The following is a 22664-nucleotide window of genomic DNA, read 5'->3' on the forward strand; positions in this document are numbered from 1 at the left end:
GCACTGTGAATTGTTGCAGCCCCACATTGCAAAAGAAAGAACAAGCAAAACAGACAACGCCCCTCAACAAAAAATCTCTGGCAACAATAACGTCGTCGTCGTCACTCCATGGAAGCATTTGATATCAGGAGTAAAGGTCAAGTAGGGTAGGCAGAAAGAAAGCCTTTTGTAATGGCTGATTATTTGCAAACTATATTGACAGGACATGATTTGGCATGATTTTCAGGGATTTGTTTAAACAGTCATATTAAAACAAAATGAATGAGATTTTTCTTTTCAATTTCCAAGGAAAGGTAATGACCACAATAATGAGCTATATGTAACATGTATTCAAATACATTGTTAATTGGAAACAGTAAGTAAAACACAGTGAAGTTTGAAAATTTACCAAAACAAATTCAAAACCAGATTTAACACTTCCACATTACGCATACCAAAATGAAATGAAGAAATTTTACTGTCCGCATTTTAAGGAGTTATGCTTTTGGAAACACTTGTGAAACTTGTGAAAATCACACAACTAAATTCCAATGATTATTATAACCATCAAGAAGTGATATCAGAATCAAATTCAAAATGATTTAGTCAATCTCACTCACACTTCGTCTTATTTTGGAAGAGAGGCAATGACAAATTGTCAAGTTTGTCAATGACATTTTAGTAAATGACGTTCTTGTCAGCGACATTCTTGTCAGCGACATTCTTGTCAATGACATTCTTGTCAATGACATGAAAAAGACATTCTTATCATGACATTCATGAAAATGACTTTTTTGTCAATGACATTCGTATCCATGAGTTTTGAAAATGACATTCTTGTCAATGACATTCTTGTCAATGACATTCTTGTCAATACCAAGACTCCATGCTCTCCACGGACGGCAAAAAAAGTAAAGAAAGCTATTAAAGTTTAAAACAATGACAGAGTACCAAAAGTATAGAACGGAACTGGCATAAGAGGAAGTAAATAAGCCAAGCTGTTGATCTGTTTTAAAAGTCAGCAAAGAAGAAGGGGCATATTGATCAATTAAAACACTGAAAAACACGGTACTTTGTGTCATATAAAAAAAAATATGAATTCCACCCCAAATGTTCCAACAATCAGCAAAGAATTGCATTATTTCAAAATTTCCATAAGGTTAATCAGCACGGGAAGCTTAGTGTTATTTTTCATTTTCCCCCAGACTATGTGAACATATGTATATTAAGCACCAGAAACAAATGAACACACTTGTACCTTCTACGTTCCACTTCCCACGAGCCCATGCTAATCTGCGCGATTTAATAACTGAAAATAACCAAGGAAAACAAAAGAAAGTATTAAATTCACTACCAAAGGGACCATAAAATAATGATCTGGGAACCAACAAACTCCTATACTACGTATAAAGCGCATAGGGTATATGTGTCTTCACGAAAATCAGGCTGCTACAATCTTTGCGTGTATGTATGGAGTGTTCATGAGTTGATCGCGTTGTCCATGAAGTTGGCGATGGGCAGCGCAGCCACCCGTCATTGCGTGAAGTGCGTGATCGCCTGCAAAACGGCAACTCACCCACAAAGCGAGCGATGTAAACTTTGTATCTCATCAGCAGCATGACAAGCTCTCAACATGGAGGAATAAAAACACACAGCTGGCGAAATACCATGGTCTACAAAATTTACTCATACAAATTACTGTACCACCAAAAAAAATAAATAACTACCAGTATCGCATAACAATTCTGTTGTTGATAAAAGTTTAATAGATAAATAGGCTTTTACTAGCTTCACATTGTTATTGGCCATAAAAGACCTATCCTTGGAGTATCTCAGAAAAGCAAAAAGTACAAAGAATGTCTGTGCATCTCAGATTAAAAGTTTATTCATTGAGCAGTTTATAAGCAGGCTGTGGTCAATTTTCTTAAGAGGGTACCTCAACAAAAGCCAGGCAAGGCAACAAAGGAATAAATGGTTAACCCCCTAAATCTCACTTACAAGACCCTGTGAATGCTTTTTACGCTACAGTGACTTCACAAAAGATCAAGAAGCATCCTTTGGTACTAGACGCATCCCATAGGAATGGCATTGCAAGGCCAAATAAAAAAACCAGAAAATTATGGATTTTCCCGATATCAAAGGGTTAATTCTTTTTACGTACTACATGTACGTCCGATAATATACTTATATGGCATACATCGTGAATGGTAGTTTGATACTCTTGATGTACACAAGGTGATTTTGTGCTTTTTCTAAAGCAGCAGTGAGAAGACAATTAATTAGCTGTTCTGCCTAGTATCATGCACATAAATTATAATCCATATTAAAGTGGAAGAAAAAAGGGATAGGCAGTATTATTACATGTATTCCATTCATATAAGTAATTTTAAAATGATTTTGGGATAAGCGTGTGAGATTAAAAACAAATATAAGTAATAATATATCATAACTCGTAGTATCCATTGAAAGGTAATTTGTTCAGCAAACAGCAAATACATGTATATTCATTAAAATATCTTACAGGAAATTTATGAGCACACAAAAATTGGTCGGTAGAAACATATTTGAAAATTTCTATTCTCACAATGTTCATAATCAACAATATAATGTTTATTAATATGGCCAAGTAAACAAATAAACAAGTATCTCGTCCCCGCCCACTTCCTTTTTCCCGCACGCATCCTTTAGAAAAAAAAATTAAATCATACATTTGCAATATATTTTGTAATATTGTCCATAAATTGTCTGCACTTCTAACAAAATGTGTAGCGATCAAGAAAGGGTTATGGCTCCTTTGGACACAATTTTGTATCAACAAAGAAGTCGAGAAAATGGAAGAAATCATCCATTAGCTTGGAAAATCTGCCATCTTGGGAAAACAAAAGAAACAAAAAGCGCCCGCCTCCTTCATTTAAAAAAAAACCTGGATGAGAAATTATTTAATTTTTTTACTCGGCCCCAATCTTGGCACAATGGCAGGATGACTGTTGAATTTTGTTTTAAATGACTTTTTTTAGCATAAATGAAATGGATGCATTTTAGCAGGAGTTGATTCGTGCTGTATTTTTGCTTTTATTCAATCGCCATCAGATCGCCATGCACGAACAAACTGCATCAAACAAAAATTAAAAACAAACATTGAAAATGGGACTAGGCCTATACCGATGATAGCACACACACACACCACAAACTAAATTACAATAGGTTTTGATGGAACTGGAAGACTAGTCACTCGATTTGGCTGAAATTTGTAACAGTAAAAGCTGTACCGTTCATTAATCATGTTCATTATTAAAATCCAAAAAAGCAAAACCGCCATACGTTTTCCTTCCTGCTAGGGGTGTGTGACGTGTGTGCCAGCCGAACCGTCGTCAAGTACCGTGTGCATTCACAAAGGCAGTACAGCTGATCAACACACACAGTGAATGGGCGATGAATGCAATGAACGCAGCGCACCATAACCATGCATTATTTTGTACACATACACGTACGTAGAGCGCCGCCAGGGCGGTGCGGTACATGTAAACCAGCAGGGCCCAACCCGTCAACAATTCCCCCAACTTACTGTCTTCGTTACACCTTTCGTAGGCGCAGTATTTGTTCCTCGCCATCATCCCGGCTCTCTCGACGCAGGACTTGACGTTAGAAGGACTGGTGGTCTGTCTCCGACTGTCCGTAGTGGCCGCCATGTTGGAATGAAAGCAGCGCACTCGCCCACTTTTGCCACACCCTCAGCAACATCCGGGTCTCTACGGCTCCACCCCGGGGTCATTAGGGGTCAACCTTTGACTGCTCCGCCGCGCCCTCTGAAGTTACAGGGACGGGCTCGAAATATCGGCGTACGGAAGCACGTGTATCCGCACGCACCATGCAAGGCACGAAGTTTCTTCCTATAAATCCCCAAAATATAAAGAGGAAAAAAGGTGCGAGATATTTCGATACTTCAGGTGCACAAATTTAGCTGGTTTCGTCAGCTCTAGTTTGTGATGTACGGCAGTAGTGTTGTGTTCACATTGGGCGTCCCTAGCCCTTTTCAATGGTTCTCATTTTTTGCCTCTAAAGTATTAGGTCCTACGGATCGGTCGGTAATAAAATAAAAATCGAAAGAAACAAAATTGCAGTTGCACACATTTTGATGGCTAAATTAAATTATGCCAAGTGCGTATCGTCGAGTTTTGTTTATTGCAATGATAATAAAAAGCCATCGACAAGATCATGCAGTTTAAGTGACTTACGTTTTGGTTGTATTGGCAGCCACGACACATCATACTCTAAATTTAACTAGAGACCCCTTTATGATGAGAGGAAACACCCTCGCATCTTCTGGGATAGCACTGATTGCTATATACGCCTTACTTCGTGAAAAAAAATGTATCATTTTTCATCATATAACACAGAGCCTGATTTTAGTGAATTCATTATTATTATTATTTATTTTTTAATTTGTTAAATCACGAATACCTCTAGGGGCGACCATTACAGCAGTAATGGTCATCATCTTAGCTAGAGGCACTGATGACGACACAAACAGTTTCAATACTACCTCTGGGGCGACCATTCGGTAGTGCAAAATATTATGGGTCGCCTCTAGAGATACTGACGACAAAAATATATACATAGGCCTACTAGAGGTACTGACCAACGACAAAACATGCACATTCTTGACTTCCTCTATAGAGGTTTACTGATGAATTCTCCATGAATTCTTACAAATGAATTCTCCATGACGCCACAGGGGCGACCAGTGCAGTTTAAAATATAGGAATCCGCGAACTTATTTCACGTTCATTGCATCTGTCCTATTTTGGGCGGGATAAAAAATATTCATTCCCGCTTCTGGTGGTCATATATACAAGCACCCTACCCACGAATTAATTAACCCTTTTTATGTCCCTTGTTTAAATTATATCTATATTTCCTATTTCCGCGTACACCCCGAAAAATATAATATGTATTTTTTTTTTTAAATACTGATTTTCTAGCTACACAAAACTTATTCACTTTCGAATGAGACATCGAACCAAAAAAGACCCAATTTAAGTTATAGAATAAATACTAACTTGAAAAACTTCGAATTCAGATCTTGTAGGGTGAGCCTGGTACTCGCCTCCTGAAATTAGTCTGATCGCAGAGCGGATTTGTAAAAAAAACACATTTTTTTGGGCTGTAGATGCCCAAAATATGTTTTATTATATATAAATAATATAGTGTTTAACAATAAAGTTGGTATACGTGCTTTTTCAAAATTACGATTTTCTTTTCTGAATGAAATTTAACGAAATATGTTGTCATGTAACAAATTGTTATTTTGCAGGCCTTTATACAGTTTTGAAAAGGGGATTTAAATGGCACGCTCCAGCTTAGAATTTGCGCACACCATATTCAGAACTAATTAGGCGGAGCGTCCCGCTCTTAATTCAGAAGTTGAAATTAATTGATTACTTGTCGTGTGCCGATTTTTTCGTGCTATGTCTCACTGGAGCTCATAACTAATGAAAAATTATAATGCTCTTTCAACTTGTATGTTTTATTATAAAGTAAAGTTGGTGTATACGTGCTTTTTGGGCGTGGCACCTTGAGAAATAGATTTTCAAATTGAATTGATAATTTTTTAGAAAATTATCAATTCAATTTGAAAATCTATTTCTCAAGGTGCCACGCCCCAAAAGCACGTATGCACCCAACTTTACTTTGTAATAAAACATACAAGTTGAAAGATTAGGAGAAAAGGTTTATGCTGGAATTTGTTGGAGGGCATAGACAGTCATCCTTGAACACAAAAGTCTTAATTCATTGAAGAGCGCCTCAAGAGGGCGTGATGGCTATTTACAAAATAAATCACTAAACTAGAAGGAAACGTCCAAACCCAAGACAAGAATCTTTCTTGACCCGCAATATCTGTCAAAATTGGCATTTATTTATTGTGTGATTTTCATAAATATGGATTTTTTTATAGGTACATTAATTTTGATAAGGTACCTAATTAGTAACAATTGCTCTCATTACTAGTGGTTTGAATTAAATTATGGAAGAAAACTTGCCTTAAGCTCACATTTTTAAAGTTTTGTTACAAAAGAATTCATTTAAAAGACAATGCTACCCCTACGTACATACTTCCAATAGACAATTAATGCATAAGGCCGGAATAACTATTCCCTGCATATTTCAATATAATGATATACAAAACGAATTAAAAAGAACGTTTTTCTAGTCTACTTCTTGAGTAATACAATTCACAATTAAGTTGAGTTACGTTTTCTCTTTGTGCACGTTATTTATTTCATGAAGATTGTGAGTGTATAAAACGACCATGGGCGTCGCCAGGAATTTTTTTTTTTTGCGGGGGGGGGGGGGGGGGGCAAAGCACAGCCCCCCCCCAAAAAAAAACCCACACACACAAATTCTTGTACTTTCTCTAGCATATTCTCAATTTATCATTTTTAGCGGGTGGGCGGGGGACATCCTTGCAGACGCCCTTTTTGTTAAATGTTTAATAAATTAATAGCAAAAATGTCCACACCTATTCTTATAGGTGTGTACATATTATTTACTTTATTTATATATATTTTTATTTTGTCCTTTTTTTTGGGGGGGGGGTGGTTTCCGCGGGGGGTGGGGGAGTGCCCCCCCCCCAGCCCCATCCTTGCGATGCCCATGAAAATGGCTTTTCGCCATTATCAACAACAATTGGCCTAGCTCTGTCCATTAAATTATTAGCTTTTATCAATAAAGGCCTCCAACATGAAAAACATTCCTGTTGAAGCACTGCCTGATCAGGAATAAAGATTTTCCATATGTTACTCCACTAAATATAACGGTTCAGATGGTTTCCAGTGCTCCTTTTCGAGTGTTGGAACCCTCAACAAATGTACCAAATGATAATGTCCATAAATGTCATTGTTCCTCGATAAAACTAAGTTTTTTTTCCGAAAAAATATATCTGAATTTCAAAACTATCCTTCTGATTTATGTTGTTAGATCCAGTCTAAAGGCTGGGTAATACTTCAAGCGAAAGCAAAAGCGAAACGACTTTCATGACGTCAACAATTATTTCATTTGTGACATTCGCCGTAACCATAACGAATTCGCTTCGCACTGAAATTTGCCTGAAGTATGAACTGGCCTTTATGACCATTGGTCACACACAGGTATCCACAAGAGAAAAATGCATGGTTTCCAAAATTAGCCATCAGAAGCTACTTTGACATTCTCTCCAACTGAAAACCCAAGTGTGGATTTTCCTTTCAAGTGTGGAAGAGTCTGATCCTAGCAGCATGACATCTTAACATCTTGTTCCAAACATAATGTTAGTATATTTCAATATAACAGATTACAGCACCATTAAACAACTGACAAATTACTAAAAGCTGAGACTAAGTACGATTATACTATAAGCAGTTTGCATGATATTACCATTAACATATTTTAGTATTTAATGCTGATGTAAATAAAAGAAAAACTGAGATTTCAAAAGAATCTGTCTGGCTGGAGGTATACAGTCTGCGAGTGTGGAGGCTCAAAACACTTGCACACGTGATGGACAATTGCAAACATGCTACATACATAATATAAAGTAAATAATGTTTGAATCATTAGCCCCTGCAATGCCTACGGCCAACAAAATTGGTCCAGTTGATAATCTGGAGGCCAGGACAAGCAGCAAACAGCGCCCTCTATTGATTATGGGGAAATACATCCATGTGACTTTATTATATTGTATTACATTGTATATATTCACTGATGCGTCCATAAAAAAACTACATGTCTTTTAAAATGAGGGAACTTCACTCCTGATGTAATTAATAGGTGATACCAATTGCAAGCTTCAACAATCAGACAAACTGGTAGACCATGCTCGGACACCAGTCAAGTCTAACATTGGGAACATGCATGCCCTTCTTTACATACATCAAACTTCAGACAAAACCGTCCCCTCCTTTTCTTGCCTGGGTGCTCTGAGTTTCACTCAACACAAGAGGGCGCTATTTAAATATACTTTGAGGGCATTGAAAAAGCCTTCTTTAAAACAGAGTTGAATGGTTAAATAATTGCAATGAATAAACATTTCTGACAGACAGGAAGGGATACTTATAACAATTGAGAACTGTTCTCATATGTACAATAACATAAACAAATACAAATACTAAAAATAAAAATAAAATAGCCATGAATACTTTGGCATGCTAACTAGGCTTTAACGCTTCTTCCAAGTTTCAGAATGAACTGTTTTCTTTGAATATACAGCTATCTAAAGTTTCTCATCTATGAACAGTGCATTCAGGTTTTAATTGTTCAGAAAAATAAAATGTGAAATGGACAAGGCCAGAATGTTTTACAGCAGCAAACAGGAGCCACAGGTTGCGACTTCAGTTTGTACTTGAAGAACATGCTCTTGAATAAACACATTCCTAATATTTCGTGAACTCCAGAATTAAGTATTTCTAATTATGACTTCTGATTTACTTCACCATGCTTACATCCAAAATATTGGTCCAATTGTCTGGGGTTTCTGTTCAATAAACATACAAAAATAGCAGGTTCATACATTGTGACCTTGGAGGTATAACATCATGCTCGATGTTCACTTGATCCTAACCTTTCTAAACCCTTCAAAATTCACCAGTAGATTTTGGAAGATTTTGTAGGATTTAGGACATGTAGGAAGTTAACCCAGCCACTCTAAATTTGCATATTGGCATGATGCCCCTTGAGTACAATATCAATGATTCCCAAGAAGGAGGAAGATTTTGGAGGATCAAGGACGTTTACTAGGTAACTTCAGTAAAAACTGTTATCCTATCATGGCTAGCCAAAGTGACTATCATTTTGTAGTCTCTAGTCCTTTAAAGGCATATAGGATTATTTGCGTTTCATGCATTTTGTTCGTTTCCAATAACAACACCACGCAAAATCCAAAGAAGACTTTTCAAAACCCAACCTGTTGAAATTTCAGCTCAGTGGATATTGCACTTTTAGAGAAAACTGTTAGAAAACATGATTTCGTCCGTAGCACTCTGTATTTCCAAATTATTAGTCCACTGACTGACGAAATCACCTACATTTCTTGATTTTTTTTCTAAATGACAGCAAGCCAGAAGGAATCATTTCACGGGGTGTTTAGTACCAGTACGATCTCTAATCCAAGTAAGCTTTTGGATAACAATGTGGTAGGTTACGTTTTGGATAAATATGAATGATCCTCTATGCCTTTAAGTTGTACAGTTTTTACCCTGGAGTTTTCTAGGTCATGTGACAATACAAGTTACAAGTCATCCCAAAATGTCTTGCAAAGTATAAGCTCAGATAAATTGAGGCGGGGAACTGAAGTCTATTTCTTCTTTCCTTTACCCAGGGTCTGTGCCTGTTGGCTATCATCCAGTGCCATCTGCTTCCTCCGATTGAAGGCGTTGATTTCTTCATCTAGCTGACGTCGCTGGTCGTCAAGTTGTTTCTTCTCCTCTGCGTGGTCCTTCTTCAGTTTGTCAAACCGTTCATGAAGCTGAACAAATGGGGAGAAATAGTGACAACTGTCAGAATGGATTAGCATATTAATGAGGGGGAGGTATTTGGAAACATTAGACCATCCATACCTAGCAGCATACGCTCCAATCCTTTACACAACATGGACAGTTAAACATCATAATTGTCCTGTATTCTACAGGGTGAGTCAAAAAAAAACCAAACAAACAAACAAATGGCGCCCCCTACTTTTTAAAGAAGTTCTATATCCTACATCTAAAAAGAAGCCAACGCTCATAGAAGGTTTTTACTGCTAAGTAATGTAAACCATTCAAAATTGAACTGGGTATTCCACGCCCAAGGCCTATTTTGGCATCAGTAGATGTGTGGCACAACCTGATTAATGGTACATTAATCTGGTTGGGTTAAATTGAGCGTTAAAAGCGGCAAACCTGTTTTTTTCTTTTATTTCAAACGATATTATTTACCTCCTTCTCCATGTGTTTGAGTTGTGATTCCTTCTCCTTGACACGGACAACAAATATCTGCCTCATCTCATCCTCCTTCTGCTGCAGCATCTGAAGATGCTCTGTTCTCTTTGCTTCGTACGTCTGTTGTAAGCTATACAGTCAAGAAGATGGGGTTGACACATGAGAAACAAACATTAAGACTTAACTCATGAATTTGAGATAATCACACATTTAGTTTTGTAGTCAGTAGTTGCTGGCTATTTCAGGGGCTCTCCTGTGCATTGCCATGAAACTGCCACATATTAACTCATAGAATTACACAAGTGTGATGCGATCAAGCTAAATGAGTCGTTTGTCGGGAAGTTTCATTTGGAGATTCAGGCCAAAATAGGGCCACTGCATCACATCACTTCATCACATCTCTTGGTGTTCCGACTTCCATAATTTTTGAACTAAAAATGGTACCAGCATGCGGTTTTCACAGCAGTAATGCTGAGATTGTGCTCTTTTCAAATCTGTAAAAAAAAAATGACCAGGGTGGACAAACGACTCATTCAGCTTGGATCGCATCACAAATGGACTTCCATTTCACATGGCTAAAAATAAAACATGAATCAAAATGTAAAACACATGATGGAAGTACCAACCTGATGGGCTTGTTTTCAGGGGACGTGTCGATGAAGCCCATTTCTTCTAGTTTGCAGCGTCTGTACAGCTCATAGTGACGCGTGTGGGTCTGCTCAATCAGGTCCTCCATGTTGGTACGGATCAGCATCTCACGCAGCTTGACAAAGTCACAGTGATTCTCATTCTCAACTGCAACAAAAAAAACCAGCAAAGAATTTCCTTTGATGAAACTGTCGCTAAAGAATGACAATCCTCCACACTGTGGTGATGAGATTAAGGTTTATGTTTTAGAATCTTATTACCAATACCTATTTGCTAATGGTGAGAAACATGCAAGTGAAAAAAATATTCTTAAGATCCTAGCCACATCTTCCTACCTTGTACTACACCCCATGGGTACTGCCTAGCACGGACCATCTTGTTGCCCATCTTGACTTCTTCTGTGCTGCCAACCACGGCAAATGGCAGATGACCCTGCCATCACAAAACAAACAATCAATCAAACAAATAATTAAACAAACAACACAATTATACCACATAAGTAGTTTGCAGGTACATGTACAGTCGACTCTCGTTAGTACAAACTCTGTTAATACAAAATTCTGGTTATAACAAACATAAGGCCTTGGTCCCGACTGTGCATTTATGTGCACAATGAATGGGACTGATGTTCCTCTTAATACAAAATTCTGATGTAACAAACAATTTGGCTAGGTCCGAACGAGTTTGTATTAACGAGACTCGACTGTACACCACCTAATACACGGAAGCACCAGTGGTTATTTCAACATTTTTTAAGTCATGATATCAATTTTCAGCCTAACAAAGAAAGCTGAATCTAGCAAAGTGAAAATGGTTTCCTGAAACGTTAACTCCTGACATTAAAATTTGTGAAGTTGCGAGTTTTTGATGTTTGAAATTCTGTCTATAACCTGACGATACTCACTGATATTGCTGTATTATGTGACTTTGCATGTTAACAAATTTTACTGAATGCTTTATTAGTGTTCAGGATAACCATACTTACATTCATGGTGGAGTTGAGGTCAGCAACCGTCTCATCATCGGTAGGAAACTGGTAGATCTGAACTCCATTACTCACTAGCTCACTCATTATCTGCAGTAGAACATACAAATCTCAATGTATATACAAACCACAGCATAAACATGATGACTTTTGGAGCAAAATTACAAAATGGACTTGATTTGCCTCGTTCCTTTCTTCGGTAATATCATTTCATGAAAGTGCACAACACACAGCTAGTTTTCACACATAACCCTCCAGATTCTTAATAAATTCCAACCATAGGTGCTAGCGGGAATTTAGAGGAAAGAGTGACTGTTACTTAAAAGGGAGTCTGATTCCCCTTTGAAATGTCAAAAGTACCAATACTGGACCATTGAGTTCCAGTACAATGGAGGATGTTAGACAATTCAGGAAGGTTATTATTGGCAAAATTGTCTCATTAATTACATTGAGATTAACATTCTAGACAGTAATACTGAGGTCAATGCTTTTTTGGCAGCATAGTTGTGTGTAAGGGAAAGCATAATAGAGAGGTGGGCAATGGCAGAACGATGAGGTAATCAGTGCTGTAGTCGAGTCCATCACAAGTCCTCACAAGTCCTCACAAGTCCTCGCAAATCCTTGCATGTTCTCACAAGTCCTCGCATGTTCTCACAATTCATAGTAAGTCCTCACAAGTCCTACTGAGTCAATCATCACAACTCACCCAGTCCCATCATAACCGTTGCATGCCTTTATTCATATTCACTGTTACTTGCGACGGGACTTGTGAATTTACTTGTGATTTACTGCAGATTGACTTGCGATTGACTTGTGATTTACTGTAGATTGACTTGTGATTTACTTGTGATTTACTTGTGATTAACTACAGATTGACTTGAGACTGACTTCTGATTTACTGTAGATTGACTTGTGATTCACTGTAGATTGACTTGTCATTTACTGCAGATTCAGTTGTGATTGACTTGTGATTCACTGTAGATTGACTTGTGATTTACTTGTGACTGGAATTGCGATGGGCTTGTGATGGATTCGACATCAACACTGAAAGTAATCAAGCCAAGTTGTACAGATTTATCTAAAGCTCTGTATTAACCACACCAGTTCCACTGTTAATGCCTTACCTTAATCTTGAATTTGTGCAGCTCACTCTTGGATATAGTATCAGCCTTGGCAATGACTGGAATGATGTTGACCTTGCTGTCCAGTTTCTTCATGGTGACCAGGTCTAGGGATTTCAGGGAGTGGCCGGTGGGGGCGATGAAGTACAAGCAGGTGTGGATGCGGGTGTCGTGGTAGAAGTGCAGGGCCCGTTTGATCTTGAGCTCTTCTTGAAGGAAGCTCTCAAACTGCTTGTCAATGAACTCCACAATGGGCTTGTAGCTGATGGATGAGACGTCAGAGAGTTTGGAAATTAAACCTAACATTTCTGGATCCCTTTAAAATCTACCTTGAGGTTTTATTTGGGAGGGTTTTGATGCATTAAGGAGGGTAGAGTTTCAGCAGCTGATATTTTACATAGGAATGTGTGCTCCTGTAAGTGTAAACTTGTACATGTACAAATAATGTGCCATTGGTTTGATGTTCAGCGGAAGATTTTGGAGGACTCAGGAAGGTTCCTCACAAAAAGAGCCCATGGAGTTGAGGTCAACTTGTAATGGATTGTAGATGAAGGATGACAGACATGAGTTTGGATATTGATCCTCATTTTCCCAGATCCTTCAAACTCTACCTAAATTTTATTTTAAGGTTGAGGAATTATAGCCAAGCCACAATTACGTGGGGATAGATGCCCGTGAAACGCTTGGGAAGCTGGGATTAATGTTGTATTGTTCCCTAATGAATTTGTTATACTCATCTCTCAAATGTTTAACGCATTCCCTCTCCTTATACAAGTGACTTCAGATATCACATGACAGCATACGCAGCTTACATTTGTTTACATCAGTTTAAAGCTATCTGGTTTTTTTGTCCAGGTATTCACAATAATATTTATATTAGCAAACAGTGTATAACTATGACTGAATCAGGAAGTAGTTATGCCCATCCCAAAACTGATACTTCGTCAACAAGTACCATCTGCTTGTGCTAGCCTGTTGCGCTTCTCAAGCAACGACACCATATCCAATGACAAAACCAAAACTCAAAACCCGTTCAAGTTTGTTTACTGGAAAACTTCTATTAATACTAAGGTGGGGTTTTCCTTTGACCACTAGAAAATTGCAATATGAAAAACAAATCTCTCACTAAATTTCTTTTACAAGATTTCCCAAAAAATATTTGCCCATGCTGGAAAGTTTTCATGACGACAGCATTCCTCAGAAGTAATGCTATTCTTGTGTTTTACATTTTGCCATTTACATGTACATACCTATCCTCCTTGTTAATCTGGTCACCAAAGCCTACAGTGTTAACTACGGTCAACTTGAGTCGTACTTGGCTCTCTTGTAATTCTGTGGGCAAAATTTAGAAAAATTAATTCCGTTAGATTAAACTAACAACAAATGTAATTATTTCATTTGCATAATTTGCATAAAAAGGGTCTCCTTCCATTTCCAGAATAAAATACTGAAGAATTATGTAAATATGAAAGTAATGCTTTCAAAAATATGGGTTTTGGGGGGAATGGAATCTTTTATCAAACTCCTCTTTTTAAACTTTTTGCTCCACTTTTGTCACTAAGACAAATGACTTTTCTCATACAAGGATGTCATAGACATCACTACATTTCTTTCCATGAGAAAGTCAACTCTTTAGCACTCGTATTAAATTGTATAACAGTGTGTATTTACTCCTCCATAAATCAATAAAACCATGGAGTGCTGTGGCGATTTGGGGCAGTTTGAGGAGTAAACTACAGGCAGTTTGGGGCGGTTTGAGGAATACATGGCAGGGCAGTTGCTGGAGCTTTAAGGTCTAATGGGTTAATAACAAAGTCTTCTCTGTCATTCTTTTCCTGCATAAAGTCAAACACACAGGAAAAAAAAACACAGAATGCGAACAATTTTACGTAAACTTTTTTAATGACAAACCAGACATAACTCTGTTTCTTTCCTATAGAAAGTTAAGAAGAATTATGCCATTTCTGAAACTCTTTCTCTGCGTACAGTCAAAGCATACAGAAAGAAACCACAATATTCTACAGGTAAAATGAACACAGTTTAAGGGCTGATGCTTACCCTGCATATACAAAGAATTCAGCATCTATTCTTTGACAAAGTAAGCCCTTAAGTAAACACTCTTCAGAACAAAACTTCATGGAGAAGAGCAGGCATCCACAAGTGTGCATAATCAGTTTCTAAGAGTAGGGGCTGATGATGTTTGAGCTTACCGTAAGTGCTAGCGTTGAGTTTGACCCCGGGCAAGTTGTGCGGTGCTTGCGAGCTCTCAAACTGCGTGTTGAAGAGAGTGTCCATCAAAGTGGACTTGCCCAGACCAGTCTCACCTGGAGTAAGAGGTCAAAGGTTGAGGTCAAAGGTTGAGGTCATAGGGTTATGGTGTTTGGTGAATAGCAAAGCTAAACAACTTTCTTTCAATGTCAAACACTACACTTAACAATTATCATTATTGTAAACAATTTCGCTTTAAAATGGATGGTACATTATAACATTGCCATGCTCTCTGCAGCTCTAGCCAACACATATATTTTGTTATCTGAATGTTTCCTCTGTGGACCAGACTAAACTAACTAGGACAGATATACAATGTAATGTAAACGATAAAGAAAATATTTTTCCTGACTGTGTGACAGTATACACAAAGATAGCAAACGTGGGAAAGAAAGTCACTGAACACATTAATGCGCACAATGTAATATGTACATGAAATTTGTACTTGCACAGGTTCAAATGCAAACATATGTACATGAACAAGTGGACATATGTACACACACCGAACATCCTTGTTTAGTAGTAGTTGATCAATAATGATTAGTTTCATACTGCGCCTGACACTATCGGGCTCGGCTTCAAGTTGTATGCATATATCGACATGTATCTTCAAGCAAACTTGAATCCTCCATTCTGCTTGGCTGATTCATAGTACCAAACCTTGCTACATTATCGCATATACCACGGTCCATACCGCACGCCGCATATCGCGCTATTTCATATGCGTGGGCCATTCCCGCTGCACGCACTGCGCGTCAAGTTTGCTTGAAGATCTTCATTTTTAACATGCTGCGCTCATGGAACATGGAAAATGTAGTGCACCTGCGTCCCACGTACTTTGGCCTCGTGGCATATGGGACACAGACGCACTAAATTATTCAGTGTTCCACTCGCGTTTGAGGAAATTAATGTCACTATGTATTACAAGCACATAAAGCTCGTACATGTGTATGTAACATACTTTCAACCCCCAGTGTGTAGTGCTGTACTTTTCTTACTAAAGTTCGCATTTTCCAATTCCATTTACATACATTCAGTTCACCTGACTTTGTATTCAAGCAGGCCTGGATATTGTAGAGTAATGCACAGCACATGTGCATGTACTTCCTCAACATTAATAATGTACATTTTGTACAGTACAGAATGACACATTGTTAATTAACGCATGCATTCATATATTACGTCACATGTAAAGAGGGGTTAATGATCCCGTGTGTGGTTTAACCACACAGCACTGAATAAAGGAAACAAAAACCCATGTACATGTACATGTGCATGTACGTGTAGGAAGGGAGTGAGTCACTAAAAGAATGACAGGAAACACCGCATAGGGGAACTTATGCCAATACATGACCAACTGTACATGTTTAACAACTTCTAAATCCCACATATTACAATTTCAAGATTATTACATGAGCATGCTAAATGTAACATTTGATGGTAAATAGATCTGTCTTTTATTTACATTTAAATAATGTAAATAAATGTTTAAAAAACCCACATGTAATTGTAAGTGTATTACGTCTCCCTAAATACAATTCATTTTTTCAGACTTTTTGACCATGTCATAAGGACACTCTGATATTATCCATACACGTTCATATTTACATGACTGTCATGTCTATGTGCAATTGAAGTTTAAAAGATGTGTTTAAAGAATAATTCTAAATTCATCTTTTTTACTTGGATTTGTTTTTCACAGTTCAGTAACAGTGCATCAATCTGACCCAAACACACAAAATTATAAGAATATTCTGTCCTACAATATTATTATAATGTAAATATTGTAAAGTCCTGTGGTACAGTACAGTGTAGTACTTTTTCATTGATAAGTCACAGGCTTTTTGTGATTATGCAGTGACACAGGAAGGAAGTATGCGTGGAATTCCATATGCCACAATCAACACCACAAATCCACAACATAAATCACAGACGGGAAAAACATGTTTGGACATTTTACCACATGGTTCAGTACATGTGTACATGGACATGTGTAATGTGCAGTGGATATGGAATTTCTTTGTCAGTAGGGCCAAGAAATTCTCTTTGTTTAAGCTGAAAATGAGTTTCAGCACAAAGACTCCAAGACATTCACAAAAAAGGGGAATTGGGATATCCTCAACAGTACCAAAATGTAAACTTTATAAAGTGTATCATATGAACGCTTTAATGAAGTACAAGAACACTTCATTTCAAATGAACATAGCGCATGATTTGAAGTGAAACACAGTTCAATGTATTCTTAAAATAAAAACTAACACAACAGTAATAAACATTAGGTTTACTTTAAACTGATTGTCATGAATCACCTATCACAATAGAACTACATTTTGTACACAGATGATACTCATAACATAACTATGGTATTTATATAGGATGGATTGAAAAGAAAAATGGAAACTAAATGAAGTATCTACATTCTGAGTAAAATATCTTATTCATGACCTTTCATTTTTAGAAAAAAATTATACTATTAATATAAGGACACCACCACATGTATCATAATTTTAAACAATACATAAAAGCCAAAGAGTTAAAATATTAAGCCTTAAATTGAAATACAAATATTAAGAAGAACCTCCCCTCAAAAATAGTTAAAAGTTGTAAATAAAACTCAATTCGCACTCAACATAGTATATTTGTCAGGAAATTATAATTATTGTTTTCCTTTATAACTTTCAGCTTTATAACTTTTAGCTTGCGAAGTTTTTGAAACCTTAGGCCAAAAAAAAAAAAAAGGTCTGCTTCCAATTACACGGCATTTGAAAATAGGGTAGGTAGGTAGGGAAATAATTTTTTTGCCAATTTTTTTGTGTACGATCATATGGAGGCGTCTGCGTGTTGTCAAGGGTAAAAGGTAGAAATTGATGGTTTTGGGTGTTTTTTTCTTCTAATTTTTCCCAAAAAAAATTAGGGTAGGGGCTCTCAGAATAGGGTAGGTAGGGAAACCGGAAGCAGAACTATTATTTTTTTGGCCTTGCCTTTGTGTCCAGCTTCAAGAACATTATTTGCAATGCGAGGTCAACGTGTAACGTATCTAATGCCTCAAAAGACACTGATGAAGCTAAATCTGGAGATGGAATCGTAGTTTCAAAAATCCCAATTCGACCACCATGCTTATATGTAAGGTGCGATCAGTGGAGTTATGCTATCACCCGATTCCACAGATATGCAATCAGTCAATCCTGTTTGAAATCTCTGATCGTACTGCCCTTTTTATGAAAACTCTTAGAAAGAAATACACCAATGGCAGCACGATAGACCAACGGCAGCAGGATCGCTAGATAGCGCAGCACAATTTACTTATAGGGCAATATAGCACAGATCCACCGATCACACCCAACACATGTGCGTGAATTGTGTTTCTTACACACATGGATGTTATAGTTGCGACTGTAGCACTTTGGAATATTGATTTAAAATATTCTTTAGAGTATTGATTTAAAATATTCTTTAGAATATTGATTTAAAATATTCTATCTTTAAAAAAAAATCCACTCACCGACACATAGTATGTTGAAGCTGAATCCCTGTGCGACAGATTTGTTGACAAGTTGGTCTGGAAGACTGTCAAAGCCGACATGACCTGACAGCCGCAGGTCCCGATTCTTGTTGACATCATCAACCTATAAAGAAAGAATGAAACAAAAACAATTATTTTTATTGAATGCATCTCAAAAATAAATGCATTCCCATCAAAAATGGGCATTTAAAGCCACAGTCATTGTCAATGAAAATTTTGTTTTAAACTGACCTGTTCCAAATATGAGGGAGATAGGTGTTACTTGGATGCAATTTTGTGTTTTTATTTTGAAACGCATTGTGAACAGTGCAGACCACTATTTTCTGAAAAAAACCAAATGGATCTTAGGCCCTTAAACATGATAAACAGAGCAAATGACAGCCCATACTGTCATATGGCACTGGGCACATATCACTACATGAAACAGTTGTTGATTCGAAGCAACTTGTTTTTCTTCGATAGTGACGTCACACATTTCCCTCAACAGATCAGCCAAGAAATGGATGGCACAACTCGGCAGACACATTTAATTGTGAGCGGTAAGTTCAGAATATTTAGTTCTGTTTTTCAAAATTACCGGTTGTTTGGAACAATTTAGGGGTCTTATGGAAAGTCATGAATGTGTGGATCTACCCAGGGTTACTACTGTCTTTCTCATTTGTATTCTCTTTAGGCCTACCAGTTTTTTGGGCATTTTGTCCTCCAGGGTTAGGTATGCAAAAAAATGCATACCGTGTGTCAGTAATATAAATCTGTAGTCAAAGTATGCCTATTCGGTGGAGCGCTTGTACGGTACCGTGGTTCCAGCGCTCCACTCAGTAGAGCTAAAATGCCGGTCAAACTCAACTCAAATAAACCCCCTTTAAAAAATGGAAGAAACAAATTGCTATTAATGATATTCATTATCGTAACAGGCCACGAACACTGATTTATAAATAAATACTTTTTGTTGTCACATGCTGAAATATTGGCAATCGTGTAGTGTAGGGCCCGGTTCCTAGTCAGGCTAGTATAAGGGAACAAAATCCACTTTAAAATTATTACTTTATATTAGACCAACCAAACTAGTTGGTGACATTCTCAATACACATGTCGTAGATAGAGGGCAGGGTTTTGATTTTTTGTGGGAACTTTGGGGGTAAAATGACAATGACAGTGCGGCGACAACACGAAACCCTAAAATAAAGATGGTGATCACCGCGTGATGTACCGTGAGCACGCACAGCGCTGAATCGCAAGGCACAAACCGCGCAGGAAAATCGTGATTTCTACCCCAAGAAACTGTTCAAAATTGCAAAACGGGTGTCATTAGAAATAGAATTGAGAAAAGTCTGCTTTTGATTATAAAGGTGATTTGGAGCAACTATAGAATGCAGGGCCACGCCGAAGCAAGGTTTTTTATTTTGCCTGGAGGCGTGGATGGAATAGGAGTAATAGATATGCAAACCTGCAAAAAAGTGCTAAGTACAGCGAAGGAATGCACTGCACTTGTCTTCAAAGCTTCTCATGAAGGATCGGAAGGGAGGGCGTGCTTGTAAATGTGTTGGGGGCACTGTCTGGAGCGGCGGAGGCGCGGAGTCTTGGAGTCGCAGAATCGCGGAGACGCGGGGCACTGGAGTGGCGGAGGCGCGGAGTCGCGGAGTCGCAGAGACGCGTACCGATAGAGGGCGCAATTCTCGGCGGAATCTTTTTGAGAACGAAGCATCCATATCCATTTTAAATGGGCGGGCCAATTAGGAAGGGAGGAGGGCGACAGGGCACTGTCTGGAGTCGCGGAGGCGCGGAGTCGGGGAGTCGCAGAGTCACTTTAATTGGGCGGGCCAATTAGGAAGGGGGGGGGGAGGGCGACGGGGCACTGTCTGGAGTCGCGGAGGCGCGGAGTCGGGGAGTCGCAGAGTCACTTTAATTGGGCGGGCCAATTAGGAAGGGGGGGAGGGCGACGGGGCACTGTCTGGAGTCGCGGAGGCGCGGAGTCGGGGAGTCGCAGAGTCACTTTAATTGGGCGGGCCAATTAGGAAGGGGGGGGAGGGCGACGGGGCACTGTCTGGAGTCGCGGAGGCGCGGAGTCGGGGAGTCGCAGAGTCACTTTAATTGGGCGGGCCAATTAGGAAGGGGGGAGGGCGACGGGGCACTGTCTGGAGTCGCGGAGGCGCGGAGTCGCGGAGTCGCAGAGTCGCTTTAATTGGGCGCGCAAATTAGGAAGGGGGGGGGGGAGGGCGACGGGGCACTGTCTCTCAGTGGTGGAGGCGCGGAGTCGCGGAGTCGCAGAGACGTGCACCGATAGAGGGCGCAATTCTCTGCGGCTCCACGACTCCACGATCGATTTTCAGAGGCCGAGGTAGGTCGACTGCGGTTCCACGCCTCCACGCAGCCGTACGGAGGCGCGGATGTAGAGTAAAGTGGCCCTGCATTCTATAGTTGTACCGGTGATTTTTTAGCAATAAAAAACATTTTGGACTCTTATTTGATCAAAACAAAACAGGGGCCTACACTACACGATCGCCCAATATTTAGCCTACATCAGTACACTGTAGCCACCCCCCCCCCCCCAAATAAATAGGCCCTAAATAAATTTATTCGTTCATCATGCATGACAGATGACTGCAGACTGCCACGACTACGCCAGTACAGTGTCAGTAGTGGGAGTGTACAGTTAAAAATAAAATTCATGTTATTTTGATAAAAACTATCACAATATGGAGTAATTTATCGATCTTTCAAAAGAAAATGAACTTAAAAATACGTCTTACAGAGTTTTGTCTCTCATCCGCTGGGGCGTGGTTGTCACTTTCCATCGTCATTTTGGAAATCCTCCTTTTCTAATCTCGAGGTTTTTCTTCCGAATTTCCTATCCCTACACAAAGTACATGCCCGGCCCAAGTACATGAAGTAGTACAGTACATGTACTCGAAATTGGTACTCATTCCAATAGACTACCACATAAAATGGTTACCAGCGAATTTGCCCCGGAACGAACTGATAGTCTACTGATTTCTGCCTAACTGTTTGACACCCGCTAATGGTCCATCACAAAGTCTGCCTAACTATGATGTTCCAATGGACTGCATGGCGATTCCGAAAACTACCTAACTAGTAAGTACCAATGCATCACTCAAATCAATAGAGGGCGGCAGATAAGATTAACGGTACTAAACTGTGACCGCATTAATTAACAACAGAGGGCGGTAGACAGTACTAACGGTCCATGCCCAAGTTAAGTTGTTATGTTGCCACTGACAAACCATTTGGAATATTTGCAGTGGGGTTGTTCTATGGAATGGCAAAACGGAATATATTTCAACCACTCTTTATTGTCCAAGACCCATTTTTTTTGCCCAATATAAAATAAAACTATTATACAAGATCGATATTTTGTGCAAGAAGGAAAATAATTCTAGACCTAATTGCAAAATTGCATGCAAGACCAAAATCTCAAATCAAGACCAAAACCGTTCTTAGGTTTTGGAGTGGGCGGGAGGGGGGGGGGGGGGGGGGAGGAAGCGGGAGCCGATAGGTGCGTTATTAACTGAAACAATGTTTAGGCAAAATGTATGAAAATGATACATTTGAGAAACGAAAGAGGGCGACAAATATATATTTTTAAACATAATTATCAAAACGTTTCACTTATTAAAAAATGACAATAGAGGGCGGTTTTTTATTTATCACCTTTTCGACACAACTTTTTTTGTCAGGCGACTTTCCAACGAATCAGTATCAGCAAGTGACTTAAATTAAATTTCAATCGGATGATACTTACGAGTATACAGAGTAGCTTGAACAAGCCTTCGTTCGTACAGGGCGGGGGTAGGAGCGCCATGCCCTAAATTGTTACTATTCCTTATCGATTATTGAAAATTTATCATTGAAAAAAAACTTATTATTATTATTATTATTATTATTATTTACTTGGCCAACAAATGAACAAAAGTACAATGATTTGAAAATTATGGCAGTAAATATGCATCGTCTTTTTGTGATGTTAGATTGACAGCGAACGCATGATTTTTTACCTTTGATTCACACCTCTCACCCTCAATTCCGCACAAGTCGAGACACGGTGCAATAATCGTAGTCTGGTTTCCAGACCAAAAGATTCTGACTATTCCTGATGAATCTTAGGAATAGTCAGAATCTTTTGGTCTGGGGAACCAGACTACTGCTACCCTCTATTGATAATCAAAACACAG

At 38.6% G+C, this 22664-nt stretch overlaps 2 protein-coding genes across 7 annotated transcripts in view; both read right to left on the reverse strand.

Annotated features, from left to right (window-relative positions):
• The window catches only part of LOC119728280 (Krueppel-like factor 12), a 45779-nt gene extending 42017 nt beyond the window's left edge, over positions 1 to 3762 (reverse strand). Inside the window, exons 1-2 of one of the 6 annotated variants that reach the window (XM_038200455.1) lie at positions 3545 to 3762; positions 1238 to 1288 (exon numbers count right to left, since the gene is read on the reverse strand). In XM_038200455.1, the coding sequence (XP_038056383.1) occupies positions 1238 to 1288; positions 3545 to 3668 (175 nt within the window). In that variant the 5' untranslated portion in view covers positions 3669 to 3762. The other 5 variants (XM_038200456.1, XM_038200459.1, XM_038200458.1 and 2 more) reach the window with 5 other exon arrangements.
• A 3387-nt stretch (positions 3763 to 7149) lies between these two features.
• Positions 7150 to 21386, reverse strand: LOC119728281 (septin-11-like). The gene is made up of 10 exons (XM_038200461.1): positions 21225 to 21386; positions 18454 to 18577; positions 14894 to 15007; positions 13934 to 14015; positions 12687 to 12945; positions 11563 to 11652; positions 10913 to 11009; positions 10556 to 10724; positions 9927 to 10059; positions 7150 to 9478 (listed from the first exon to the last, which is right to left on the reverse strand). Exons 1-10 carry the CDS (start codon positions 21273 to 21275, stop codon positions 9308 to 9310), a joined length of 1290 nt encoding a protein of 429 aa, XP_038056389.1. The 5' UTR covers positions 21276 to 21386; the 3' UTR covers positions 7150 to 9307.
• Positions 21387 to 22664: the final 1278 nt, after the last annotated feature.

This window comes from Patiria miniata, unplaced genomic scaffold, assembly GCF_015706575.1.
Source record: "Patiria miniata isolate m_02_andy unplaced genomic scaffold, ASM1570657v1 HiC_scaffold_20, whole genome shotgun sequence".
Taxonomy (NCBI): domain Eukaryota; kingdom Metazoa; phylum Echinodermata; class Asteroidea; order Valvatida; family Asterinidae; genus Patiria; species Patiria miniata.